At 47.7% G+C, this 23,368-nt stretch overlaps 1 protein-coding gene across 1 annotated transcript in view; it reads left to right on the forward strand.

Moving 5' to 3' along the window:
• Window positions 1-908: 908 nt before the first annotated feature.
• EMILIN2 (elastin microfibril interfacer 2) overlaps window positions 909-23,368 on the forward strand; it is a 61,458-nt gene continuing 38,998 nt past the window's right edge. Inside the window, exons 1-2 of the mRNA XM_055417140.2 lie at window positions 909-1,265; window positions 1,729-1,851. Of these exons, the coding sequence (XP_055273115.2) occupies window positions 1,132-1,265; window positions 1,729-1,851 (257 nt within the window). The 5' untranslated portion in view covers window positions 909-1,131. The remainder of the gene's footprint in view (window positions 1,266-1,728; window positions 1,852-23,368) is intronic.

Raw genomic sequence — 23,368 nt, forward strand, 5'->3', positions numbered from 1 at the left:
GAGTGAACTCCGGGAGTTGGTGATGGACAGGGAGGCCTGGCGTGCTGTGATTCATGGGGTAGCAAAGAGGTGGACAGGACTGAGCGACTGACTGAACTGAACTTGTATATTTAAAGAAATAGTTAAGGCCTATGAAAATGTTCATTATATAATCTTTTACTTAAAAAAAACCAGGAAACTGCAAAAAAAAAAAAAGGCAGAAAATATGCAAGCACGTGAAAGACAAATATCTAGCAGTCTCTGAACTGGTTTGAAGAAAAGGTGATTATTGTGGAGTAAATGTCTTTAATAATTTTTAAAAGTTCAGAATGGGACCTCAGAAGCAGAGGCTGTGCGACTACGTTTTGGAAAAAAAATTAGTGGAGTGGAGTATATTAGAGTCTGATACTTCAAGAAGCTGCTCCGAAGTGGTGGGGCTGTCTTTCCTCATCCCCGGCTGCCTGGCACGTTGACTTGGAAACTGTTCAATGGATGCGTAAGAAAAAGAGGACCCGTGTTCATTCCCCCCTAAACTCTCCGAAGTTCAAGTGCAGAGGAATGGCCGCGTCTTGCCAGAGGAGGAAATCCGAGTCGAGTAGAACGAAGGACTGATAAAGATGTCCCTCGTTAGCCCTGGGAAGCCGGCACCAGGCACGACGTGAGCCCCGCCGGACTCGCCGACGGGGGCCCTTCCCGAGGGGCCGGCCGCGCCCGCTGGAAGGTGGGAGGCGGAGTCGCCCGGCTCCTGGGAAGAGACCAAAGGAATGAGTAATTGGAAATTCTGTAACAGAGACCCTTCTCCCAAACCCTATAGCCCTTTCACCCCAAACCCCCTGCCGAGAAGCAAGAGGACGGGAGACAGAGGCGGCGGAGGGAGAGTCACGTTCCGGAGCGGGAAGTGAAATAAAGAGGGCGGCACCCGGGGGGACCTGTGCGTCACTGAGGGACCGAGGAGAAGCGGGCGCACGGGGTGGAAAGGAGAAGCGGGAGCGAGAAGCCGGCGGGGGCGGCCGCGCAGCGCGGGTACGGGCGCCGCGCAGCGCCCGAACCTCCTGCCTTCCCCGGCCGCGCCCCCGGCCGCCCGCAGCCTCCCGGCTCCAGTCCGACCCGCGCTCCGGATCCGGCCGGCGAAGCGTGCCCGCCGCGCGCAGAATGTGGCCGCCGACACGGCCCCGGCCCCGCGCGCCCTGGCGCTGGGCGCTGGCACTGCTGGCCCTGGGCGGCACGGGGCTGTGCCACGCCAGCCCGCAGCCCGGGCACCCCGCACGGCCCAGCGCCAGGAACAAGTAAGTGCGTGGCCTCTCCTCGCCCCCAGGACGGCCGAGAGCCGCGGGCCCCCACCCACCCCTCCCCGGTCTCCCGCAGGACCCCACGCTGCCCGGCAAAGGCGAGGAGTCGCAGCCGGGGTCTCCCCTCGGGCTGCCAGGGCGGCGCCTCCTCCGCGGTGGAGCGCGCTCCGCGGTGCCGCGTCCCGGACCGTGGGGCTCAGGGAGAGCCCCGCAGGGCAGGGCGATCAGGAAACTCCCCGGGAATGACTGGGGCCCCTGGCACGTGGGGAGGGGGCCCTTCTGTCCGTCTGTTGTCGGATTAAGGCGCCTGCTCACCAAAGGTGCACCCGCGCACCCTCCGCATGTCGCCTGGTTCGCTCCCCGACCCTGCGGTCGCCCTGAAGGCTCGTTCCCTCTCTCCCTCGCCTCATTGTTCTCCGGGTTTATGCCATGCCCTCTCCCCGACTCTCCTTCACCCCAGGAACTGGTGCGCCTACATCGTGAACAAGAACGTGAGCTGCTCGGTGCTCGAGGGAAGCGAGACTTTTATCCAAGCTCAGTACAACTGTGGCTGGAACCAGAAGCCCTGTCCGTCTGCGCTCACGTAAGTCGTGGAGCGGAGGGGCGGGCGGGGCGCGCCGGGCCGGGGTGGGGTCGGATCTCTGGGCTCCAGCGGCTCAGAAAATCTCTTCCAGCGGATGAAAACTAAGCCGCTGAAAAGTCTGAGCGCAGAGCGGGTACGAGGCTCTCCGGGCTATTCGAGTCTGGAGTGAGCGTCCGGGACGCGCCTGCCTTGCGGTCGATCGCCGGGCAGAGGAGGGGACGAACAAAGCCCCCCACCCCCATTCTCTCTCCCTCTCTTTTTCTTTCAGTTTTATTACTAACACAAGGCAGCTGGACCTAATTAGATCCATATTGTGTGTTCTGGGGCACGGAGAAGATTCCAAAATGTATACTGCTAAAAACTCTTATGTGTAGGATTAGCTGAGAGGTTTGTTCTAGCCAGTGTTCTAAATCAGGCGTTTTGTCCAAATGCCCCCATAAAACTGACCTGTTCCAGGTGTTGTGGATCTCTAAACCAAAGTGTAACAACCCGCTTGAAAGTGTGCGGTTGTTGTCTTTTCAAGTTAGATTTGGGGGATTCAGCTAAGTGGTTGTCAGGAGAGAATGGTCCTTAAAGAGGAGGGGAAGGATTAATCTTTTTGCTCATAAAGATTTCACTGTCTTAAAAAAACAAGAAGGAGGAAGCAAAGCAGCAGAGTACAGATTTTGTTACGTACATCACCCTCATTCAGTTGTCATCTGGCGAGTCTTTGTGTAAGTCAGATATCAGAGGGTGAGCTGATGTGAATAAATGGCTGGAGCCGACGCATGGGATGGTTGAAATTAATTGTTTTCCCCTAAGAATAAGCTGTTTGTCTTAGAGCACAGTTGTCTTCACAGCAAAGAGTAGCCAGTAGGCGGGTCTGTCTCTGGCAGAGCGAAGGGACAGACTGGAACTTGTGCTGCAGAAAACCTTATTCCAGAAGGCAGTGGGGGCTGGGGGTGGGCTTCAGGCTGTAGGTGGGATCATCCCAGGTGGGCTGTGGTGAGGACCGAATCAAGGAAGGGATGCATGCGTGCTAGGTCGCTTCAGTCGTGTCCAACTGTGCGACTCCATGGACTGTAACCCGCCAGACTCCTCTGTCCATGGGATTCTCCAGGCAAGAATACTGGAGTGGGTCGCCATGCCCTCCTCCAGGGGATCTTCCCCACCCAGGGATCGAACCAGGGAAGGGATAAGTCCTATTAAAAGCAAAAAAACCACCACCCCTATCAAAACAAACAAAAAAAAACTTAGACTCCCCACTGCTGTACCATCAACGGTTGGACATTGAATTGCTGGCTGTCACTCTGAGTTGGGCAGCCCGTCAGAGGGGCACAGTGTTAGTTCTAAGGCCTGTGTCTCTGGTTGCACGGACGTGAAACGCAGCATTTCGCAGGTGTTTCTGATGAGCCCAGGAGCCCGAGTTGCTGCTCGCAATGTCAGTTCTTCATGATTTGATCCTTAGGACCTGCGACCCGTGGAAGTGAAGGTTCTTGGGAAACTCAGCCTGGAGTTATGGAGAGGGGGCTTTCTGGGCGGCGTGGGACAGGCGGGCCTGGAAACTGGTGACAGGCTCGAGTGAGCAGCACGGTTTAGCCACTGGTGACTGTCGAGCATCGTGGGAGGAGCAAGGGGGAGCCACGAGGACTTGAGAGAGTCGGAGCAGAGCTGAGCTGTGATGGGTGGCGGAGAGAATGGAGGGAGGAGGAGAGAGAGCAAAGCCAAGACCTTGGAGGAGGAAGCGGCATCTTAGAGAGCCGGGGAGGAGAAGCCCAGGAAGTGGAGGGGTCCAGAAAGGCCAGGGCTCTGGGGCAGCAGGAGGAGGGGGATAAGCCTTCTGCTAGTGCAGAAGACAGTTCCAGGCCAGAGGCTAGGCCTTGTAACTTGTGTGAGATGCAGGGTGTGGTCCTGAGGAAACCCCTTTACTGAAGAGTCTGATGTGTTTCAAGGGTTTTGGTGGGAAAAGGGAATTGGTAGTAGCCAATCAGGTGAAGCCTGGTGGCTCAGACTGTAAAGAATCCGCTTGCAATGTGGGAGACCAAGGTTCAATCCCTGGGTCGGGAAGATCCCCTGGAGGAGGGCATGGCTACCCACCCTCCAGTATTCTTGCCTGGAGAATCCCCATGGACAGAGGAGCGTGGTAGGCTACCGTCCATGTAGTCCTCGCAAAGAGTCGGACACGACTAAGCGACTGAACACTTTCACACTTTAAAGCAGATGAAGAGCGACTTGGAACACTTAGCAGGTTTTAGGACAGAATTGAAAAAGCCAAAGGGAGAGACTGAATTTGCCCTGAGACTGAGGGAAATCAGAGGGAAACAAAGGTTCAGCGGGGATGTAAGTCCTGCAATAGAACTTCCGAGCTGGATGCTCAGCTGCTGCGGGCTCTGGAGACTTGGCACGGGTGGGCTTCCAGAAGGTTTAGCTGATGCTCCATTTGCATATACAGAGAGACTTTGATTCCAGATTGTGAACTTGGGTATCGTTCGTGTGAAAGTGGAAGTAGAGAGGGTTTTTGTCTGATACATGGGCGTTTTGAGTAAGCGCTTTCCTGATGCTGTTAAGAACCCTGTGTGTCAGGTGCTGTGTCAGGGCTGTTTAGTCCGTACATTAGTTTAATGCTCGCGACAGTCCTTCAAAATGAATACCATTTTGCCATTTGTTATAAACTGGTATATGTAATTTAACCAGAACCATGAGAAAGTTGGTATTGTGTGAATTCTGAGGCACTTTCGACATGTTGTAGGACTGATGTGGACTTTTTTGAGTTTTACACATTCATAAGTGAATGCTCTGTATCTCGTGCCTTTGTTGGTTTTCTGTGAGCTGTAGTTTCTGGGAAATGAGCAGCTCTCATATCTGTAACTCTTGTAATCCAGTCATTCATGTGCCTCCTTCATGAGGATCCAGTGCAGCTGTGGTGCTGTTATCCCTCTGATAGGAACTCTAACTCAGTGTAAAGCCCCAAAGATCTGTTACTTATTTTTATTTTATATTGTACTATATTTTATTTATAGTGTTGTGTTTGTTTCAGGTGTATAGCAAAGTGATACAGTCATATATATATATGAATTAACAAAAGCAGTTCCCGTCTTTTGATGGGGAGCTCGTGGTTTATAATATAAATGGCATTATTTTGAGAGAGGGATAACTTAGGTAAGGCATTGGGTTTCTTTTCTTTTTGCAGCTTGAGGCAGTTGTAAAATAACTTAATGTAGCTTTTTGCAACTGTGTATTCTATAGTATTTTTTTCATTTGGTGATATTTTAACTGTTAATGTTTATGGCATTGTGCTTTGTACCATTTATTAAATTTAGAAAAAAATAAAATTAAAAAAAATGAATACAATTGTCCCCATTTTTATCAGTGAAGACTTGAGGCAAGAAGTTCGTGACTTTCCTGTGGTCACATGACAGGGTAGTGGCAGCGCTGCCAGGAGACCTGGCCTTTGTGGCCAGGCCTCTGTCCCTGTAACATGAGAGAGAGAGAGAGAATGTCTTTAGTGGCTTCCCTGGTGGCTCAGTGGTTAAGAACCTGTCTACCGATGCAGGAGATGCGGGTTCAGTCCCTGGACTGGGAAGATGCCCTGGAGAAGGCAATGGCAACCCACTCCAGTATTCTTGCCTGGAAAATTCCAGGGATAGAGGAGCCTGGTGGGCTGCAGTCTGTGGGGTCACAGAAGAGTCAGACACGGCTTAGTGACTAAACAAAAGCAAAAAAAAAAAAAACAAAAGAAACCGCTTTAGTACTTGTAGAGTACTCAACTACTAAGGAGATTTCCACCTCCTTTCATGAAAGGCAATTCCCGCATAAAAGTGAGTGAGCATCGTTGGTCCACGTACGAACATGTACATGTGCATTCATGCCTGTGGGTCACTCTCTTTCCTGGGCATCATTTGCAAGGAGGCCGTGGACTACATCGTTCTTCACACTGTCTACCATACTGTGCACTTTGGCTCTTATTTTATGAAAACACTGGCCAGTTTGCTTCCTTTGTTTGGTTTGTGAGGCTGGCTGTTGAAAAGATGCTAATTAGGGAGGCCAGACTGGTGGAGCTTGAGACTTCTGGAAAACCACCCCTGTCCCCCTGGGCTCAGCCACCACCCTGAGACTTGTCACTGGGGATGGAGTTAAAAGTGTGCTTCCAGAAAAACCATTCGCAGCTCATGTCCTTATTCTTGTGAGGCGGTGATGCCGTTCTTGTGTATGGAGAATGGTTGATTACTGTGAAGACTTCTCTGTCGCTAGGAATTTGAAATCAGGCCTCTCTGTGGGTCTGTGTCTCTGCTGCGCTCAGTGTGAGAAGGGGTCCGGGTCTCCACGGCACAGGACCGTGTCCACAGACACTGCTCTGTCTTCCCTTAGCTAATTCCTGAGGGTGGCTGATCTGACCCGGGGAGGAGATAAGAGAAGTTATCTGGTGCTGATTATCCAATGAGGAGGGAAAGGCAGCTGCTGTGGACTCTGCTGCTGCTAAGTCGCTTCAGTCGTGTCCAACTCTGTGCGACCCCATAGACGGCAGCCCACCAGGCTCCCCCATCGCTGGGATTCTCCAGGCAAGAACACTGGAGTGGGTTGCCATTGTCTTCTCCAGTTTATGAAAGTGAAAAGTGAAAGTGAACTCGCTCAATCGTGTTCGACTCTTAGCAACCCCATGGACTGCAGCCTACCAGGCTCCTCCATCCGTGGGATTTTCCAGGCAAGAGTACTGGAGTAGAATGCCATTGCCTTCTCCAGCTGTGGACTCTAAAGCCGCATAAAAGCTGAGCGGTGGCAATTGATCATTTACTCTGAATTCTGAAGATGGGTCTGAGGACCATTCCCCGCTCTGAGATAACTGTTCAACTTTACACATTCATGTTAAGGCATAAGTCTTCTAAAATTTCATGGTACTGCAGAGTTTTCTGACTCACTGTGAAAACCTTTAGCAGTTCAGCCTGTTTGCTGGATGGCCACTGCTGTACATGCATACATACCCCCACACTTAGGATGGTCCCAGCGCATCCGCGCCTGAGGCTGGGGTCTCTGTAGGACGCCTCAGCATGGAGAGAGTCTGTCTGGTCCTGGACTGGTTTGAGGGACTTGTTTTGGGAGACATAGGAATGTGGGAGACTTGGAATTCCTTCTGCAGGGTGGGGACCGGGCAGGTTGACAGCCTTGCAGGCTTGATACAGTGTCCAGGGCTGATTTCACTAGACGCTCTTCTTGGAGCTCATTCTTATAAGGGGATGAGTCCTTTTATGTTCATTATCTTCCGTCTGTACTGCAATCCCTGGGCGTTGTCCCCCTTTTACAGGAGGGCATGTAGTCAGGAAGTAGTGGAGCCTGGGACCAAGTCCAGCTCTGTTATTTCTAAGCCTTAGGCTCGTCCCATCCCACACCTACACAGCCCCCTGCTGTCTAAACCCACACTCAGTGATGAGCACCCCAAGGGTGCGTGTGGTGTGTGTGCGTGAGTGTGCCTCCATGTGTGATTCTATGACCCTGGCAGCCCCAGTGTGATGGGAGGGGATAGTGAGGGTCTGACTTCTCGCAGAGCTCCCCCTCCAGCACGGGCTGGCCACGCTTGTGTGCGCTGCTGGTGGAAAACAGCACTGTCTTTCTTCTCCTGGCTGGCCTGGGCATTGTTCCTTTCATGCATCATTCATGCCTCATGGCAACGATTCTAGAGAGTTCCATCACCTCCCACTCAGCTGGGCTATGCTGAGTGCTGTTAGTATTTGAGGCGTTCGGGGGTGTCCCATGTGCAGAGGAGCCGCCTTGCTGGTGAGGACAGGGAGGACCCCAAACGTAAGGCAGGGTTTTTCCCCTCTATTCACTGCCGTCTGACACTGCAAACTGACGGGTTTATCAGCATCTGCCCAGCCCAGCCCCTACCCACTCCTTGGGTGTGTAGAATTTTGGTGAAATTTTTCCTATTAGCTCCTTGAAAAAAAAAAAGGAAAACACTCAGCGGTTGGGACAGGGAGCTGGGCGGGGCCAATTCTAGGAGCCTGCACTGCTGTGATAACACGGGTGCAGAATTTTCGAATTTCCCCAGGTGTGAGTGTTGGTGCTGAATTTCCAGAACTCCTCTAATCCTTAGATTCTAGAGGGAGCAGACGGTCATTCATGTGGAAGAAAAGTTTTCTATTAAGGAGCAATCTCAGCCAGGAAAAGCTTAAAAAGAAAAAGAAAAAGCACTTGAGACTGGGGGGGAAAATGAGGGCTTACGCCTTCTAAAGCGAATTCTACGTTTTTAACATCTCCAGGAACAGAATTGCTTTCAATTCAAACTGTGCCTTTTATGTAGATAGCTCTGGGGGATGTTTCTTCTTCCTGTTTTTTTTTTTTTTTCCTCAAGATTTCTTGATTTTTGGCTGTGCTGGGTCTTTGTTGCTGCACGTGGGCTTTCTCTAGTTGCAGTGGGAGAGCTTCTCATTGCTTCTCTTTTTGCGGAGCACAGACCCTGGAACTTGGGCTCAGTGGCTGTGGCACACAGAAGAACTTTGTACTTATGGGCTACACTTTCCACCTTTCTTATCTTGGAGAAAAATGAACAGAATACACGCAGCGGTTGTAGCTTTAAGGAAAACAGTTGGCTTTTTGTGAAGCCTCATTTAATTCCTGTTAATTAGTCTTCCTCCACGGATCCGTGATTCCACCAACACTTGGTCAATGAATTAGAATTCTGATGAAGCCAGAAAAGGGGAGACGTGGCAGGGTGGGGTGGGGACAGGTCAGCGGGCCCCTCATGTAGTCCCTCGAGGCTGGCTGGGTGTGGCCAACGCTTCCGGAAGAGGGGACGGAAGATGCAACTTCTGGCCTCTGCTCTAGCACCACCAGGCTGTGTGACTTCGGGCTAGTCCCTCAACCTCGCTGAGACGCGCTTTCCTCAGCTCTGCGGGGGAGGCGACCGCTGTGCGGCACAGTCCCCAGCAATGTCTAACAGATACAGCTTGTTCTCCCTGTTCCGAGCCGAGCCGTCGCCTCTCAGGTGGTCTCCTCTTTAAAGACTCTGAATTCCCTGAGGTGCTAAAAATGAAATAAAGACACACAAGGACCTCAGATGACAATTAAGAAAATGAGAACAGTTTAAATCAATTTGTAAACGTGAAGTTAAGCCCAGAGGTTGCTTTGGAAGCAGAGCAGTCGTGGAGGTTTTTTGGGAAAAAGCACAGGAGAGATTATGGTCGATTTAAAAACGGTGCTTTGGGGCTTCCCTGGGGGTCCAGTGCTTAAGACTCCAAGCTTCCACTGCAGGGGGTACGAGTTTGATCCCTTGTCAGGGAACTAAGATCCCACGTGGTGTGGCCAAAAGTTTTAAGAAATAAAAATAAGTGCTCTGGTTGCTGTGGACGTTGGTTCCTAGCTCTACAGGTGTTTGGGTGCCCGCGGCGGGTCGGTAGAGAGGAGTCAGCTGAGTGTTCCAGGTTGCCTTCTTCGCTGAGCTCCAGTCAGGTTTCATCCAGCCAAGAATATGCTGTTTTAATGCTCTGCTCTGAGAAAAAAAATCCTCTTCTTCATGTTGGGAATATTAAGATGTTACTCGTGTTTACTGAGTGAATAATGAGGCAGGTACCGTGCATGACAGCTATTTCACTGTTTTCTAAAACCAAGAACTGACAGACCGCCAGTGTTCAGATGACTTCCAGACTGTCACCCAAATGTTTTGATTTGGCTACAGGACTGTTTCACTGCCCAGAATTAACTGCTTCCGTGCTTGATGAAGCAGTTTTCTGCACTTAAAAATAACAATGACCCACTTGATAAAAATGACACAAGCATGACTTTGCCTGATGCATGATTTTCCTGGGAGGATCTGGAGAGGAACAGAGTGGTTTTCAATATGATGGCAGTTCACATGGGAGGAAAAATAATGAAATTATTAAAACAAGCTCACCAACAAGTTTTCTTCCTTCCTGTTTTAAAGTGGTGATGTGTGCTGAAAAAAAGTAGGGAGGTTTCCAACTAACCAAATTCCTGGTTCGAAAGTGCTGGAGAAGCAAACTTCTATGGGTGTGTCCAGATCCAGCTGCTCTTTTCTTCCCCCCCACCTAAAAAAATATTAGAAGATTATGGAATATGCCTAAAAATTATTCTTTGCAGCATCAGCCTTTCCAGACAGTATGTTTTCCTGAGCATTTAGTTAAAAGAAATTTGAGATGCGTATTTAGATGAAGTCTTCTCAAGCTGATCATTTTGATGAAAGGGAATTGGCTGTGAAACGTCTCAACTTTTCCCTGACTTCTCCCATCTTCTCCCACTTTTGTGGTTGTCTGTGTGGGCCTCATTAGGTTATCTTTGCCGAGATTTGCTCGCAGCTCATTATGAGGTGCTAGAGAATCCCCTCCTGCTTCCAGCTGCTCGCCTGCATCTGCCCAGCACGGATGCTGTTAAAGGATCATGATACAAGGGCCTAGATTTTTTTCTCCCTAAACCGTGGTGGTGAAAATGCCACTTGTTTTCTGCTAACTGAAGCTTTTCCACATATCTTGAATGTGGAGCCCGAAAGCTGTGGTGGAGATTGCAACAGAACTCAGGGTGGGGGCAGGTTTCACAATCCAGCCCTTCGAGAGGGATCTTTTCACCAGTAAAGTGGTTCCCTGGCTCTAGGCAGTTTCAGTCCTAAGAGCTCTGACACTCAGGGGGCGGGAGGGTGTGGTGGGGGAGTGAGGGGAATGAGGGCCTTGGGCAGGGAGGGAGGCATCACAAGCCCCTCTGGATGTGTTGAACATTCCAGAAGCTGCTCTCCTGATGGTGCTCAGGCCTGACGTATACACCAGGTGGCCCACCCCGGAGATGCCCCAGCTGTCATTTGCTGGAGCAGCAATGTTCCAGGACCACAGCCCAGGGTCAGGGCCTGGCTCCACGGTGATAAACCACGTGCCCGTTCTCATCCCCACACATTGCATCATCTTCTGGCCACTCTCAAGGTATCTGGGAGTCGTTCGGTTGCATCATGGTAAAAAAAAAAACAACTAGTGAGATAAAACGCAGATTCCTTGCTCACTGGCAGAGCAGGAGGGAGGCAAGGCAGAAACACCATTCACAGCTCATATCCAGAACCAAAGGCAAGGCGCCCACTGAGCCTTCCTTGGCAGGGTCCACGCTGGGAAAGAACAGTCCCAAAGAGGAGTCACTCTTTGTCATATTTTTTAAACTCTCATTTACATCTTTGACATTTTGTGTTATTTTATACAAAATGGAAATGTGAAGATAAAGAAAATTCTGTTTTGACTGTTTTCCTTAATCATTGATCCATGCCACCTGATACAAAGAGCTGACTCACTGGAAAAGACCCTGATGCTGGGAAAGATTGATGGTTAAAGAAGAAGGGACAGCAGAGGATGAGATGGCTAGATGGCATCATTGACTCAATGGACGTGAATTTGAGCAGACTCTGGGAGACAGTGGAGGACAGAGGAGCCTGGCGAGCTGCAGTCCACAGGGTTCGCAAAGAGACATGACTTAGCGACTGAACGACAACAGCTTTCAAAAGTACCAAAATAGATATTAGGGCTGAGTTCCCAATAGAAATAAGCAACTGGTTGTGTGTTTGAAAAGTAATCTGATACGTTAAAAACAACAAAACTTTAGTTAAATCCTCATTTTAAAACTCTGGAAAAGACTTAATAATGCTGATTTTGGCTTTTTCTTAACTGAGATTTGTAATTGGATAGTCAAGACTAGCAATTTGCTTTCAAAATGCTGATGAGATTTTAAAATGCTCAAGTGCATAAATATATATTATATATAAAGTGTATATAGTATATAAAATATATGTATATATTATATATGTATGCTATATGCAGAGCACACAAACAGCTCTCAGTTCAGTAGCTCCGTCGTGTCCAACTCTTTGCGACATCATGAATTGCAGCATACCAGGCCTCCCTGTCCATCACCAACTCCTGGAGTTCACTCAAACTCATGTCCCTCGAGTCAGTGATGCCATCCAGCCATCTCATTCTCTGTCGTCCCCTTCTCCTCTCGCCCCCAATCCCTCCCAGCATCAGGGTCTTTTCCAGTGAGTCAACTCTTCACATGAGATGGCCAAAGTATTGGAGTTTCAGCTTTAGCATCAGTCCTTCCAGTGAACACCCAGGACTGATCTCCTTTAGGATGGACTGGTTGGATCTCCTTGCAGTCCAAGGGACTCTCAAGAGTCTCCAACACCACAGTTCAAAAGCATCAATTCTTCGGTGCTCAGCTTTCTTCACAGTCCAACTCTCACATCCATACATGACCACTGGAAAAACCATAGCCTTGGACAGACCTTTGTTGGCAAAGTAATATCTCTGCTTTTTAATATGCTATCTAGGTTGGTCATAACTTTCCTTCCAAGGAGTAAGCGTCTTTTAATTTCATGGCTGCAATCCCCATCTAGAGTGATTTTGGAGCCCCCAAAAATAAAGTCTGACACTGTTTCCACTGTTACCCCATCTTTTTGCCATGAAGTGATGGGACCAGATGCCATGATCTTAGTTTTCTGAATGTTGAGCTTTAAGCCAACTTTTTCACTCTCCTCTTTCACTTTCATCAAGAGGCTTTTTAGTTCCTCTTCACTTTCTGCCATAAGGGTGGTGTCATCTGCATATCTGAGGTTATTGATATACTGACGTGTAATTTACATAAACTGTACATATTTAAAGTTGTATGATTTAACATGTATATATACCTGTGAAACCAGCATCACAATTAGGATATTGAACACCTCCATCAACCCCAAGAGTGACCTCACACCCCTTGTAATCCTTCCCTCCAGTTTCCCCCCACCCGCCCCTACCACACTCTCTCCCCAGGCAACTGCTGATGGGTTTGTATTCTCTAGAGATTTATGTCACCAGTCATATGATCTGTACTCGTGCATTAGGTTTTTCATTCAGCTTGGTTATTTTAAGGCACATCCATGTTGTGCTCTGGGTCAGTGGTTGATTACTTTTTACTGTTGAGTAGTATTCCTGTGCATGTGTCCACCACCATTTGTGTCTGGTCATTTTGAAGCTGAGGACTCACGGCAAAATACAGTGTGGAAACTCATTTATACTGATAGTACGGTTACTACTCTGATTTTTCCGAAGACCAATTGAGACGGTAAATAACAGATGTAGAGCACTGGAGGAAACCATAATGGAGCAAAGAAACACACAGCACAGTTCGCCCCCGGGGAATGCTGGACTGAGGCTGCCCAATTAGCATACACCGTTTCGAACTGGCACAAAGCTCAGTAGGGTTAAGTAGGCTTATTATTGAAGACTCTTAGTTCCTTGGTTTCATTAAACAAATATTTTTGTGCCTCCGTCTGGCCCAGGTCTAGGCCCCATGCGGACACAGCAAGGAACCCGACTTCTCTCTAGCTCTCCAGAAGTTCACGGCCAGTAGGTGAAGTGAGACATGAACAGAAGTATTTATGAAGCAAAAGATAGGCATGAGGGCTGCGATAAGAGAAGCACAAACAGCGGAGGATGTTCAGTGGTGGAGGAAATTGTTTCTAGCCGAGAGGAATCCGCGAGCTTGTTTGCAGGTGGTGGCGTTCTAGCAGGGCTTTGAAGGGAGGTTCCAGCTGAAAAATAGATGCAGACGTGAGAGGACACCAGCACGGCCCAGAGAGGATGTTAGCAGGCCCAGGAGGAGGAGAGAAGGGAGGAATAAGCCATGGGGCAGGAGGGAGGTCTGTTTGGGCCTGGCGCCTTGGCGTGTAGATGGTCATCGAATCCCTGGGTGTCTGTCCCGATGCGCCCTGTGTATGAGGACACCAGTCATCCTGGATTAGGGCCCACCCACCCTGACAGCCTCATGTTAACTTGCTCACCTCTGTAAAGCCCTGAATGCATAGTAAGTGGCTTCAGTCGTGTCCAGCTCTTTGTGGCCCTGTGGACTGTAGCCCGCCAGGCTCCTCTGTCCATGGGGTTCTCCAGGCAAGAATGCTGGAGTGGGTTGCCATGCCCTCCTCTAGGGGATCTTCCTGACCCAGGGATCGAACCCACATCTCTTACAGTTTCCTGCATTGGCAGGAGGGTTCTTTACCGCTAGTGCCACTTGGGATGCCCCCCACCTCCAAATAAAGTCACACTCCAAGGTCCTTGGATTCAAACTCTGACATCTTTTTGGGGTGACAGAGAATTCAAGCTGTAACCCAGGGGTGGGAGTGTGGGCTCTATCATTTAGGAAAAGGGGCACCGTGGAGAATTTTAGGTCAAGGACACCAGCAGAGCTTCCAAATGTTAATCTGGCAATTTGTGCAAAGTGGGTTGGAGAAGGGAGAGGACGGGTGGGGAACAGCGGGAGGGGCTCTGTTGGGAGCCTGTCTGGGTTCCATGGTGGAGCTGAAGCGGGTATGGTGGGAGAAGTGGGTCTGGCTGTGGAGGGATCAGCAGTGACTGAGATGGAATGGCCAGGAGGCCTCTTCTCCGTACTTTGGGGTGAAGAGCTGTCTCTGAGCATGTTAGTCCGTTGTCAATGGTGGGGATTAAAAGGACCGTACCAGAGCACCAGATTTGAGCTCCCTGCATCATACAGCAAATTTCCATTGGCTATCTAATTTTACATAGAGGGGTGGGATGGAGTGGGAGGGAGTTTCAAGAGGGAGGAGACATACATATACCTATGGCTGATTCATGTTGATATATGGCAGAAACCAACGCAATATTGTAAAGCAACTATCATCCAATTAAAAATGAATTAATTTAACAACAACAAAAAAGGACCATAGCTTGTGTTGTTGTTTAGTCGCTCAGTTTTGTCCAGCTCTTTACTACCCTATGGAACACAGCATACCAGTCTTCCTTTCCTTCAGTATCTTCCGGAGTTTGCTCAAACTCGTGTACATTGAGTCAGTCATGCCATCCAACCATCTCATCCTGTCACCCCCTTCTTTTGGCTTCAATCTTTACCAGCATCAGGGTCTTTTCCAGTGAGTTGGCTCTTCACATGAGGTGGCCAAAGTATTGGAGCTTCAGTATCAGTCCTTCAATGAATATTCAGGGTTGATGAGGATTGACTGGTTTGCCCTCCTTGCAGTTCAAGGGACTCTCAAGAGTTTTCTCCAACCCCACAGTTCAAAAGCATCAATTCTTCAGCACTCAGGCTTCTTCATGGTCCAACTCTCACATCCATACATGACTATTGGAAAAACCATAGCTTTGATCTTGTGAGAGAAGGTGAATTTTTTTTATGCACTGTCTTTTAGAGGTTGTGGCAGAATTGCCTTTATTCACAGAGGGATCAGTACCTCATTATTCATCACCTTTGATCAGGAATCAAGTCTAATCTTTCATGTGCACAGTTGGGTCTATTATTATAGAAGCAGCCCAGAGGGTTAGTCTTACTACAGATTTACACCTTATGGGAAATACAATAAAATAATTGTATATGTCTCGTTTGATATGACTGGTCTCTGCTGAGACGCCCTAGAACAGTGCCTGTTGCTCTGGGTCATAGACGTCTGTAGGCTCTTGGTAAGTATTGTTCCATAGTAGATACTCAGGGAAAGCCATCGTGTGGTCCTGGTGGGCACCCAGAGGATGTCTGCTGACTGAATGGATGAAAGAGAAAGCATGCGAATTGTTTTATTTATTTCTTTTATTAAGACTATATATTTTTGGAGCAGTTTAATGTTTACAGCAAAACTGAGGGGACAGTAAGGAGATTTTTCATGTTCCCCCGCCACACACATATACCCAGCTTCCGCCATTATCAGCTTCCCCACCGGAGCAGTGTCTCTTACAGTTGATGAGCCTGCACTGACACATGACTGTCATCCAAAGCCCATGGTTTGCATTAGGCTTCATTCTCAGGGAGAGAACGTTTTTAACTTGTTTTCCCTCCCATTGTGAAGACTCACATGTGCTGAGTTTGGTTTTCATGTTTCAGGCACAGGGACCATAAGTTTGAACAACTGGCCATGGCTTGTGTTTTTAAAATGGAAATCGTGGCATGCACAGACTTTGAAATGATTGTTACAGATGAATGAAAATGCAGTGGCTTGAAGCTAAAAGGAAGGGTTGTGATAGGATAGATTCCCGTTAAATCAACCAAAGTAACAATGTATGTTGTCATTTAGATTCCTGAGCTGGTCATCTCAGCATGAGCTGTAAAAGCTTTTTACCAAGGCATAAGCCTATGTTGCCTCTCTGTGTGAAGAATGATGGAGTTTTGATTTGGGAAGGCTTCATGTTGTCATTTAGTCACTCATTCGTGTCTTACTCTTATGGACTGTAGCCCACCAGGCTCCTCTGTCCATGGAATTCTCCAGGCAAGAATACTGGAGTGGGGTGGTATTCCTGTCTCCAGGGAATCTTCTCAACTTAGGAATCGAACCCGCGTTTCCAGCATTGCAGGCGGGTTCTTTATCACTGAGCCACCGGGATGGTCCAGGGTTCATGTACACAGCTCTAAGGAATGCTTGGTGTAATTGGGAGGATACAGTAATCAGAGATAAGAGTGCGTTTTGAGAAAGTTAAATACTGAAAATAAAGTGAATTATTTTAAAGATTATTTTTGTGACAGAAATTCCTTGAAAATAGCATGCTGATGTATTTTATTTGTGATGAAGTAAATTGCAGTGACATCTTGGGTGGTGGGCCAGCCTAGCACCTGGCTTATCATGAGGATGAGAATTACTACTCAGACCATAGATCTTACTTGTTTTGTTTAAACAAAACAAAATAATGCAATCTGTTATTTTTCTTAAATGATTTTAAAGCGATGCACAGCAAGCTGCAGCCCCTCTTCACCACCTCAGAGTCTATATATTTGTCTCCCTTCCCCTTTAGTTTACAAGAACCATGATGCCCCGAAGCATTTCTCCAGGTTGATATACCCTATCATCCTACAGTCCCTGCATATTTGGGTTCTGGGGTGGTTTTCTCAGAAAAGCATTACACTCTCAAATTCCTTAAGAAAGGACTTCTCTGGTGATGCAGTGACTAAGAATCCATCTGCCAATGCAGAAGAAATGGGTTCAATCCCTGGTCCGGGAAGACTGCACGTGCTGCAGAGCCATCAAGCCCATGTGCCACAACTGCTGAGCCCGTGCTCCTCAACAAGAGAAGTCGCTGCAGTGAGAAGCCCGTGCTCCACAGCTGGAGAGTACCCCTGCTCACCGCAACTAGAGAAAGCCTGTGCAGAGTAACGAAGACCCAGTGCAGCCAAAAATAATTTTTTTTTTTAATTCCTTAAGAAAAAATCAAGTTCCGCAAGCCAGCGTGAGCACGAGGATTCAGTGAAGACTGTAGCAACACAAACAGCTTGACAGACATGGCAGGTGTTTCCAACCTTAAAAATCCACTGGCCACTCTAAGTCTCCCTGGAGTAGAGTTCCTCCTCACTTTTTTCTCCTTCATCAGCCCTTTCTATTTAAAAGCAAATAAGCGAAATTCTTCTTTCCTTCCCCCTGGCCCTCTACTTGTCTACACCATCAGGCTGGAGGCGGGCTGGCTGTGGCACCATCTTCCAAAGCAGAGTTCTGCTCCTTCTGAGCAGAGGGCAGTGGAATGTCTTGACCTCGTTGTCTTAAGTGTGGATTTGAAAATCATAAAGTAGCACTGGCGTCACCTGGACAAATGTGAGAAATATGAAACTAGGTTGTAGCACTTGGTCCTTCTCCCCCACAGTGTGGTCATAAATTAGAAAAGAAACACAAGCCATGTTTTCAATTCCCAGATTATTTTTTTTAACTGAGAATGAATTGCCCCCAAAGAAAGAAAATGTTTTTATATCTGCAGAGAAACTCCTACTGTCTTAGGATTTTCTGAGCTTCTAAGTGACTTCCACCAAGTTCCAGGTGAGGCATCTTTAAGAGCTTGCCACCATCCATGGTGGCCAAAGTACTGCAGTTTCAACTTTAGCATCAGTCCTTCCAATGAACACACAGGACTGATCTCCTTTAGAATGGACTGGTTGGATCTCCTTGCAGTACAAGGGACTCTCAAGAGTCTTCTCCAACACCACAGTTCAAAAGCATCAATTCTTCGGCGATCAGCTTTCTTCACAGTCCAACTCTCACATCCATACATGACCATGGGAAAAACCATAGCCTTGACTAGACGGACCTTGGTTGGCAAAGTAATGTCTCTGCCTTTTAATATACTATCAAGGTTGGTCATAACTTTCCTTCCAAGGTGTAAGCATCTTTTAATTTCATGGCTGCAGTCAGCATCTGCAGTGATTTTGGAGCCCAAAAAAATAAAGTCTGACACTGTTTCCACTATCTTTCCATCTATTTCCCATGAAGTGATGGGACCAGATGCCATGATCTTTGTTTTCTGAATGTTGAGCTTCAAGCCAACCTTTTCACTCTCCTCATTCACTTTCATCAAGAGGCTTTCTGGCCACCTCATGCGACGAGTTGACTCACTGGAAAAGACTCTGATGCTGGGAAAGGTTGGGGGCAGGAGGAGAAGGGGACGACAGAGAATGAGATGGCTGGATGGCATCACCGACTCTGTGGACATGAGTTTGAGTGAACTCCGGGAGTTGGTGATGGACAGGGAGGCCTGGCGTGCTGTGATTCATGGGGTCATGGAGAGTCGGACATGACTGAGCGACTGAACTGAACTGAACTGAACCATCCATGGTCTTCATCCAAAGGTCCAACATTGACTACAGATGGGGTATCATAGCCAGTTCCCCTTTTGAATGGAAAAGCAATACAGTGGTCATTTGGGCTCCACAGGGGATTAGTTCTGGGGCATCCCATGAAATCAAAATCCACAGATGCTCAAGTCTTTTATGTAAAATGGTGTAATATTTACATAGAACTTACACGCATCCTCCTGTATACTTTAAATTGTGTCTGGATAACTCATAATACTCAATACAGCATAAATGCTATGTAAGTACTTACAGTATCTGGGTGCATGACAAATTTATTTTGCTGTTTTGAAACTTTCTGGAATTTTCTTTTCCATGAATACTTTCCTTTTAAAAAAATTTATTTATTTTTGACTGTGCTGGGTCTTTGTTATTGTGCGGGCTTTTGTCTGGTTGTGGCAAGTGGGGCTACTCACCAGTTACGATGCACGGGCTTCTCATCGCCGTGGCTTCTCTTGTGGAGCACAGGCTCGAGGGCTTCGTAGCTGCAGCACGTGGACTCAGTAGTTTCAGCTCCCAGGCTCTAGAGCACAGGCTCAGCAGTTGTTGCTCCAAGGCATGTGGGATTGTCTCAGATCAGGGATCAAATCCATGTCTCGTGCATTGGCAGGCAGATTCTTTACCACTGAGCCACCGGAGAAGCCCTTCCATGAATACTTTCAATCCGTGGTTGATTGATCCAGAGGACTGAATGTACCGAGAACACCTGGTGGGCAGCTGCAAGTGAAGGGCGGCTGCAAGGTGAAGGGCGGCTGCAAGGTGAAGGGCAGCTGCAAGTGAAGGGCGGTTGGCAGACATGGAAGCTGAGAGAGAAGAGAAAGCACGGAGTGACCAGAGCTGAGGGAGGGAGGTTGCCAAACAAGGCAAAGGACATGGAAGAAAAGCTTTCGAAATTATTGTGACTTCTGCAGGAGAATTTGAGGAAATCATGCTTCCTCTTTAAAAAAAAAGAGGAAATAATCAAAAGAGTTATTCAGCGGCTCTGAGAAGAAAGATCTGGATTTCTGAACCACAGAAAATCGCCCTTGGGCCGAGCATCACGCCAAAGGCTGAGGCTGCAGCTGTTCTTGTGTCCACACCGTGGGAACCTGGGGGATGTGCCCAAGGGGAGGGATGGGGTGGAGGCCACCGGTCTCTGGTCCTGACTCCGGGAATCAGGGGGCGGGATTTGGCTTTGAGAAGTGGAATCATATAGACTGTACTGGGGAAAGCAGCCTGCTGCAGCCTTGGCCCCTCCCCAAAGAATTTCTTTAGGGTATTGTGGGCCTTCGTTAATGTTGGATTATTCAGCCTCCAGAAAGCTGGGGCTACACTTGGGCCTCGGGGGCCCCCCACACTTGCTGGCCACTACCCAACTGTGGACTTGTGTTCCGTCGTGTATTTCCCCAAGTGAAGAAGTTAAAGCTAAGAATGTGGACTCCTTGGAACACACGTATAAGCTGTATTTCATGCTGCTGGGCGCGCCCTGCACTTGAAGATGATGTCATTTTTAGCAATGAGAGTCTGCTCTGAGGGAAAGCACCTCCGCTCTTATAGTAAATCTGAAAATGACACTTCACTGTCGATTGCAGCTGGGTCGGGACAGCCTCATGACTGAGTCACTGGACTTTTCTCCAGTCAGTCGACTTTGTCTTAGGAACTTGTTCTGTCCTCAGGGTTAAGAAGGTTGATTAGATGTGGAAAACTTTTACTTATTTGCTATATGATCAGAGCATAAAGTAAAGAGGATTTTAGGGTTTGAAATCTAACTTGCCATCCCAAGTACCCAAGGAAATTACTTCAAGAGGAAACAGGAAAAGAAACCGCTTACAACTGTGGTTTCTCCAGCAAATATCAATATCAGTAAGCTCAGATATACAGATGATGGGCTTTCTGGGTGGCACTAGTGGTAAAGAACCCACCTGCTAATGCAGGAGATGGAAGAGACCTGGGTTTGATCCCTAGGTCAGGAAGATCCCCTGGAGAAGGGAATGGCAACCCGCTGCAGCATTCTTGCCTGGAGAATCCCATGGACAGAGGAGCCTGGCGGGCTACAGTCCAAGGGGTCAAAAAGAGTAGGATACAACTGAAGCCACTTAACACGTGCAGATGACACTACTCTTATGGCAGAAAGCAAAGAAGAACTAAAGAACCTCTTAATGAAAGTGAAAGAGGAGAGTGAAAAAGCTGGCCAACTCAACGTTCAAAAAACGAAGATCATGGCATCCCGTCCCATCACTTCATGGCAAATAGATGGGGAAACAATGGAAATAGTGACAGACTTAATTTTATTGGGCTCCAAAATCACTGCAGATGGTGACTGCAGCCATGAAATTAAAAGATTCTTGTTCCTTGGAAGAAAAGCTATGAAAAACCTAGACAGCATATTAAAAAACAGAGACATTACTTTGCTGACAAAGGTCCATCTAATCAACGCTATGGTTTTTCCAGTAGTCATGTATGGATGCAAGAGTTGGACCATAAAGAAGGCTGAGCACCAAAGAATTGATGCTTTTGAACTGTGGTGTTGGAGAAGACTCTTGAGAGTCCCTTGGACTGCAAGGAGATCCAACCAGTCCATCCTAAAGGAGATCAGTCCTGAATATTCATTGGAAGGACTGGTACTGACCTTGAAGCTCCAATACTTTGGCCACCTGATGCGTAGAGCCAATTCATTAGAAAAGACTCAGATGCTGGGAAAGATTGAAGGCAGGAGAAGAAGGGGACAACAGAGGATGAGATGGTTGGATGGCATCACCAACTCAATGGACATGAGTTTGAGCAGGCTCTGGGAGATGGTGAAGGACAGGGAGGCCTAGCATGCTGCAGTCCATGGGGTCACAAAAACTCGGAAACAACTGAGCAACTGAACAATAGCAAATATCTCCTCTGTCTTGGGGAAGAGACAATCTCCTATAGGTACACTTTCATTTTCAACACATTGCTTTGGTCTAAGAGCTGTGATTTAAGAAATGTACAAAGCTATATTGTAATTTGATATCTTATTTAAAAAAATTTGTTTTTGGTGGCTGTGCTGGGTCTTTGTTGCTGTGAATGGGCTTTCTCTAGTTGCAGAGAGCAGAGGCTAGTCTTGAGTTGTGTTGCTCGGACTTCTCATTGCAGTGGCTTCTCTTGTTGCACAGCATGGGCTCTAAGCACAAGGGCTCAGTAGTTGTGACACATGGGCTTAGTTGCTCTGAAATGTGTGGAATCTTCCCAGACCAGGGATCGAACCTGTGTCCTCTGCATTGGGAGGCAAACTCTTAACCACTAGACCACTAGGAAAGCCCTGTAATCCAATTTTAATCAGGGCTTATCAATCTGACTTTGAGATCCATTAGGTACATTTTGTATTTCAGAAATATATTTGCCCAAGCCTTTTGACTTTTAAAACTTAGAGGGATCCTCCTAAGGAGTCAAGTAAAATATTTAGCATTTCTTTACTTTCATGTTATTAATTTCTCCATCAGTTCAGTTCAGTTCAGTCGCTCAGTTGTGTTCCACTCTTTGTGACCCCATGAATCACAGCATGCCAGGCCTCCCTGTCCATTTCCAACTCCCAGAGTTCACTCAAACTCACCTCTATCGAGTCGGTGATGCCACCCAGCCATCTCATTCTCTGTCGTCCCCTTCTCCTCCTGCCCCCAATCCCTCCCAGCATCAGGGTCTTTTCCATTGAGTCAACTCTTCGCATGAGGTGGCCAAAGTATTGGAGCTTCATCTTTAGCATCAGGCCTTCCAATGAACACCCAGAACTGATCTCCTTGCAGTCCAAGGGACTCTCAAGAGTCTTCTCCAACACCATAGTTCAAACACATCAATTCTTCAGCGATCAGCTTTCTTCACAGTCCAACTCTCACATCCATACATGACCACTGGAAAAACCACAGCCTTGACTAGATGGACCTTTGTCAGCAAAGTAATGTCTCTGCTTTTTAATATGCTATCTAGGTTGGTCATAACTTTCCTTCCAAGGAGTAAACGTCTTTTAATTTCATGGCTGCAATCAGCATCCGCAGTGATTTTGGAGCCCAAAAAAATAAAGTCTGACACTGTTTCCACTGTTTCTCCATCTATTTCCCATGAAGTGATGGGACCAGATGCCATGATATTAGTTTTATGAATGCTGAGCTTTAAGCCAACCTTTTCACTCTCCTCTTTCACTTTCATCAAGAGGCTTTTTAGTTCCTCTTCACTTTCTGCCATAAGGGTGGTGTCATCTGTATATCTGAGGTTATTGATATGTCTCCCGGAAATCTTGATTCCAGCTTGTGCTTCTTCCAGCCCAGCATTCCTCATGATGTACTCTGCATATAAGTTAAATAAGCAGGGTGACAATATACAACCTTGATGTACTCCTTTTCCTATTTGGAACCAGTCTGTTGTTCCATGTCCAGTTCTGACTGTTGCTCTAATTAGAAATGTGTCATATAGAAGAAAAAGATGAGAATTGTGATTAAAAATTTATATTGGAGTATAGTTGATTTACAATGTTGCTTTAGTTTCTGCTGTACAGCAAAGTGAATCAGTTATACATGTACATATATCCACTCTTTTTTAGGTTCTTTTCCCATATAGACCATTACAGCGTATTGAGTAGAGCGCTGTGCTCTACTGTAGGTCCTTATTATTTATCTACTTTAGATAGAGTAGTTCAGTTCAGTTCAGTCGCTCAGTCGTGTCCGACTCTTTGCAACCCCATGAACCGCAGCACGCCAGGCCTCCCTGTCCATCACCAACTCCCAGAGTCTGCCCAAACCCATGTCCAGTGAGTCGGTGATGCCATCCAACTATCTCATCCTCTGTCGTCCCCTTCTCCTCCTGCCCTCAATCTTTCCCAGCATCAGGGTCTTTCCCAATGAGTCAGCTCTTCGCATCAGGTGGCCAAAGTATAGGAGTTTCAGCTTTAGCATCAGTCCTTCCAGTGGACACCCAGGACTGATCTCCTTTAGGATGGACTGGTTGGATCTCCTTGCAATCC

Source organism: Moschus berezovskii, chromosome 28 (genome assembly GCF_049115385.1).
Source record: "Moschus berezovskii isolate FMDL1 chromosome 28, NW_MosBer_1.0, whole genome shotgun sequence".
NCBI lineage: Eukaryota > Metazoa > Chordata > Mammalia > Artiodactyla > Moschidae > Moschus > Moschus berezovskii.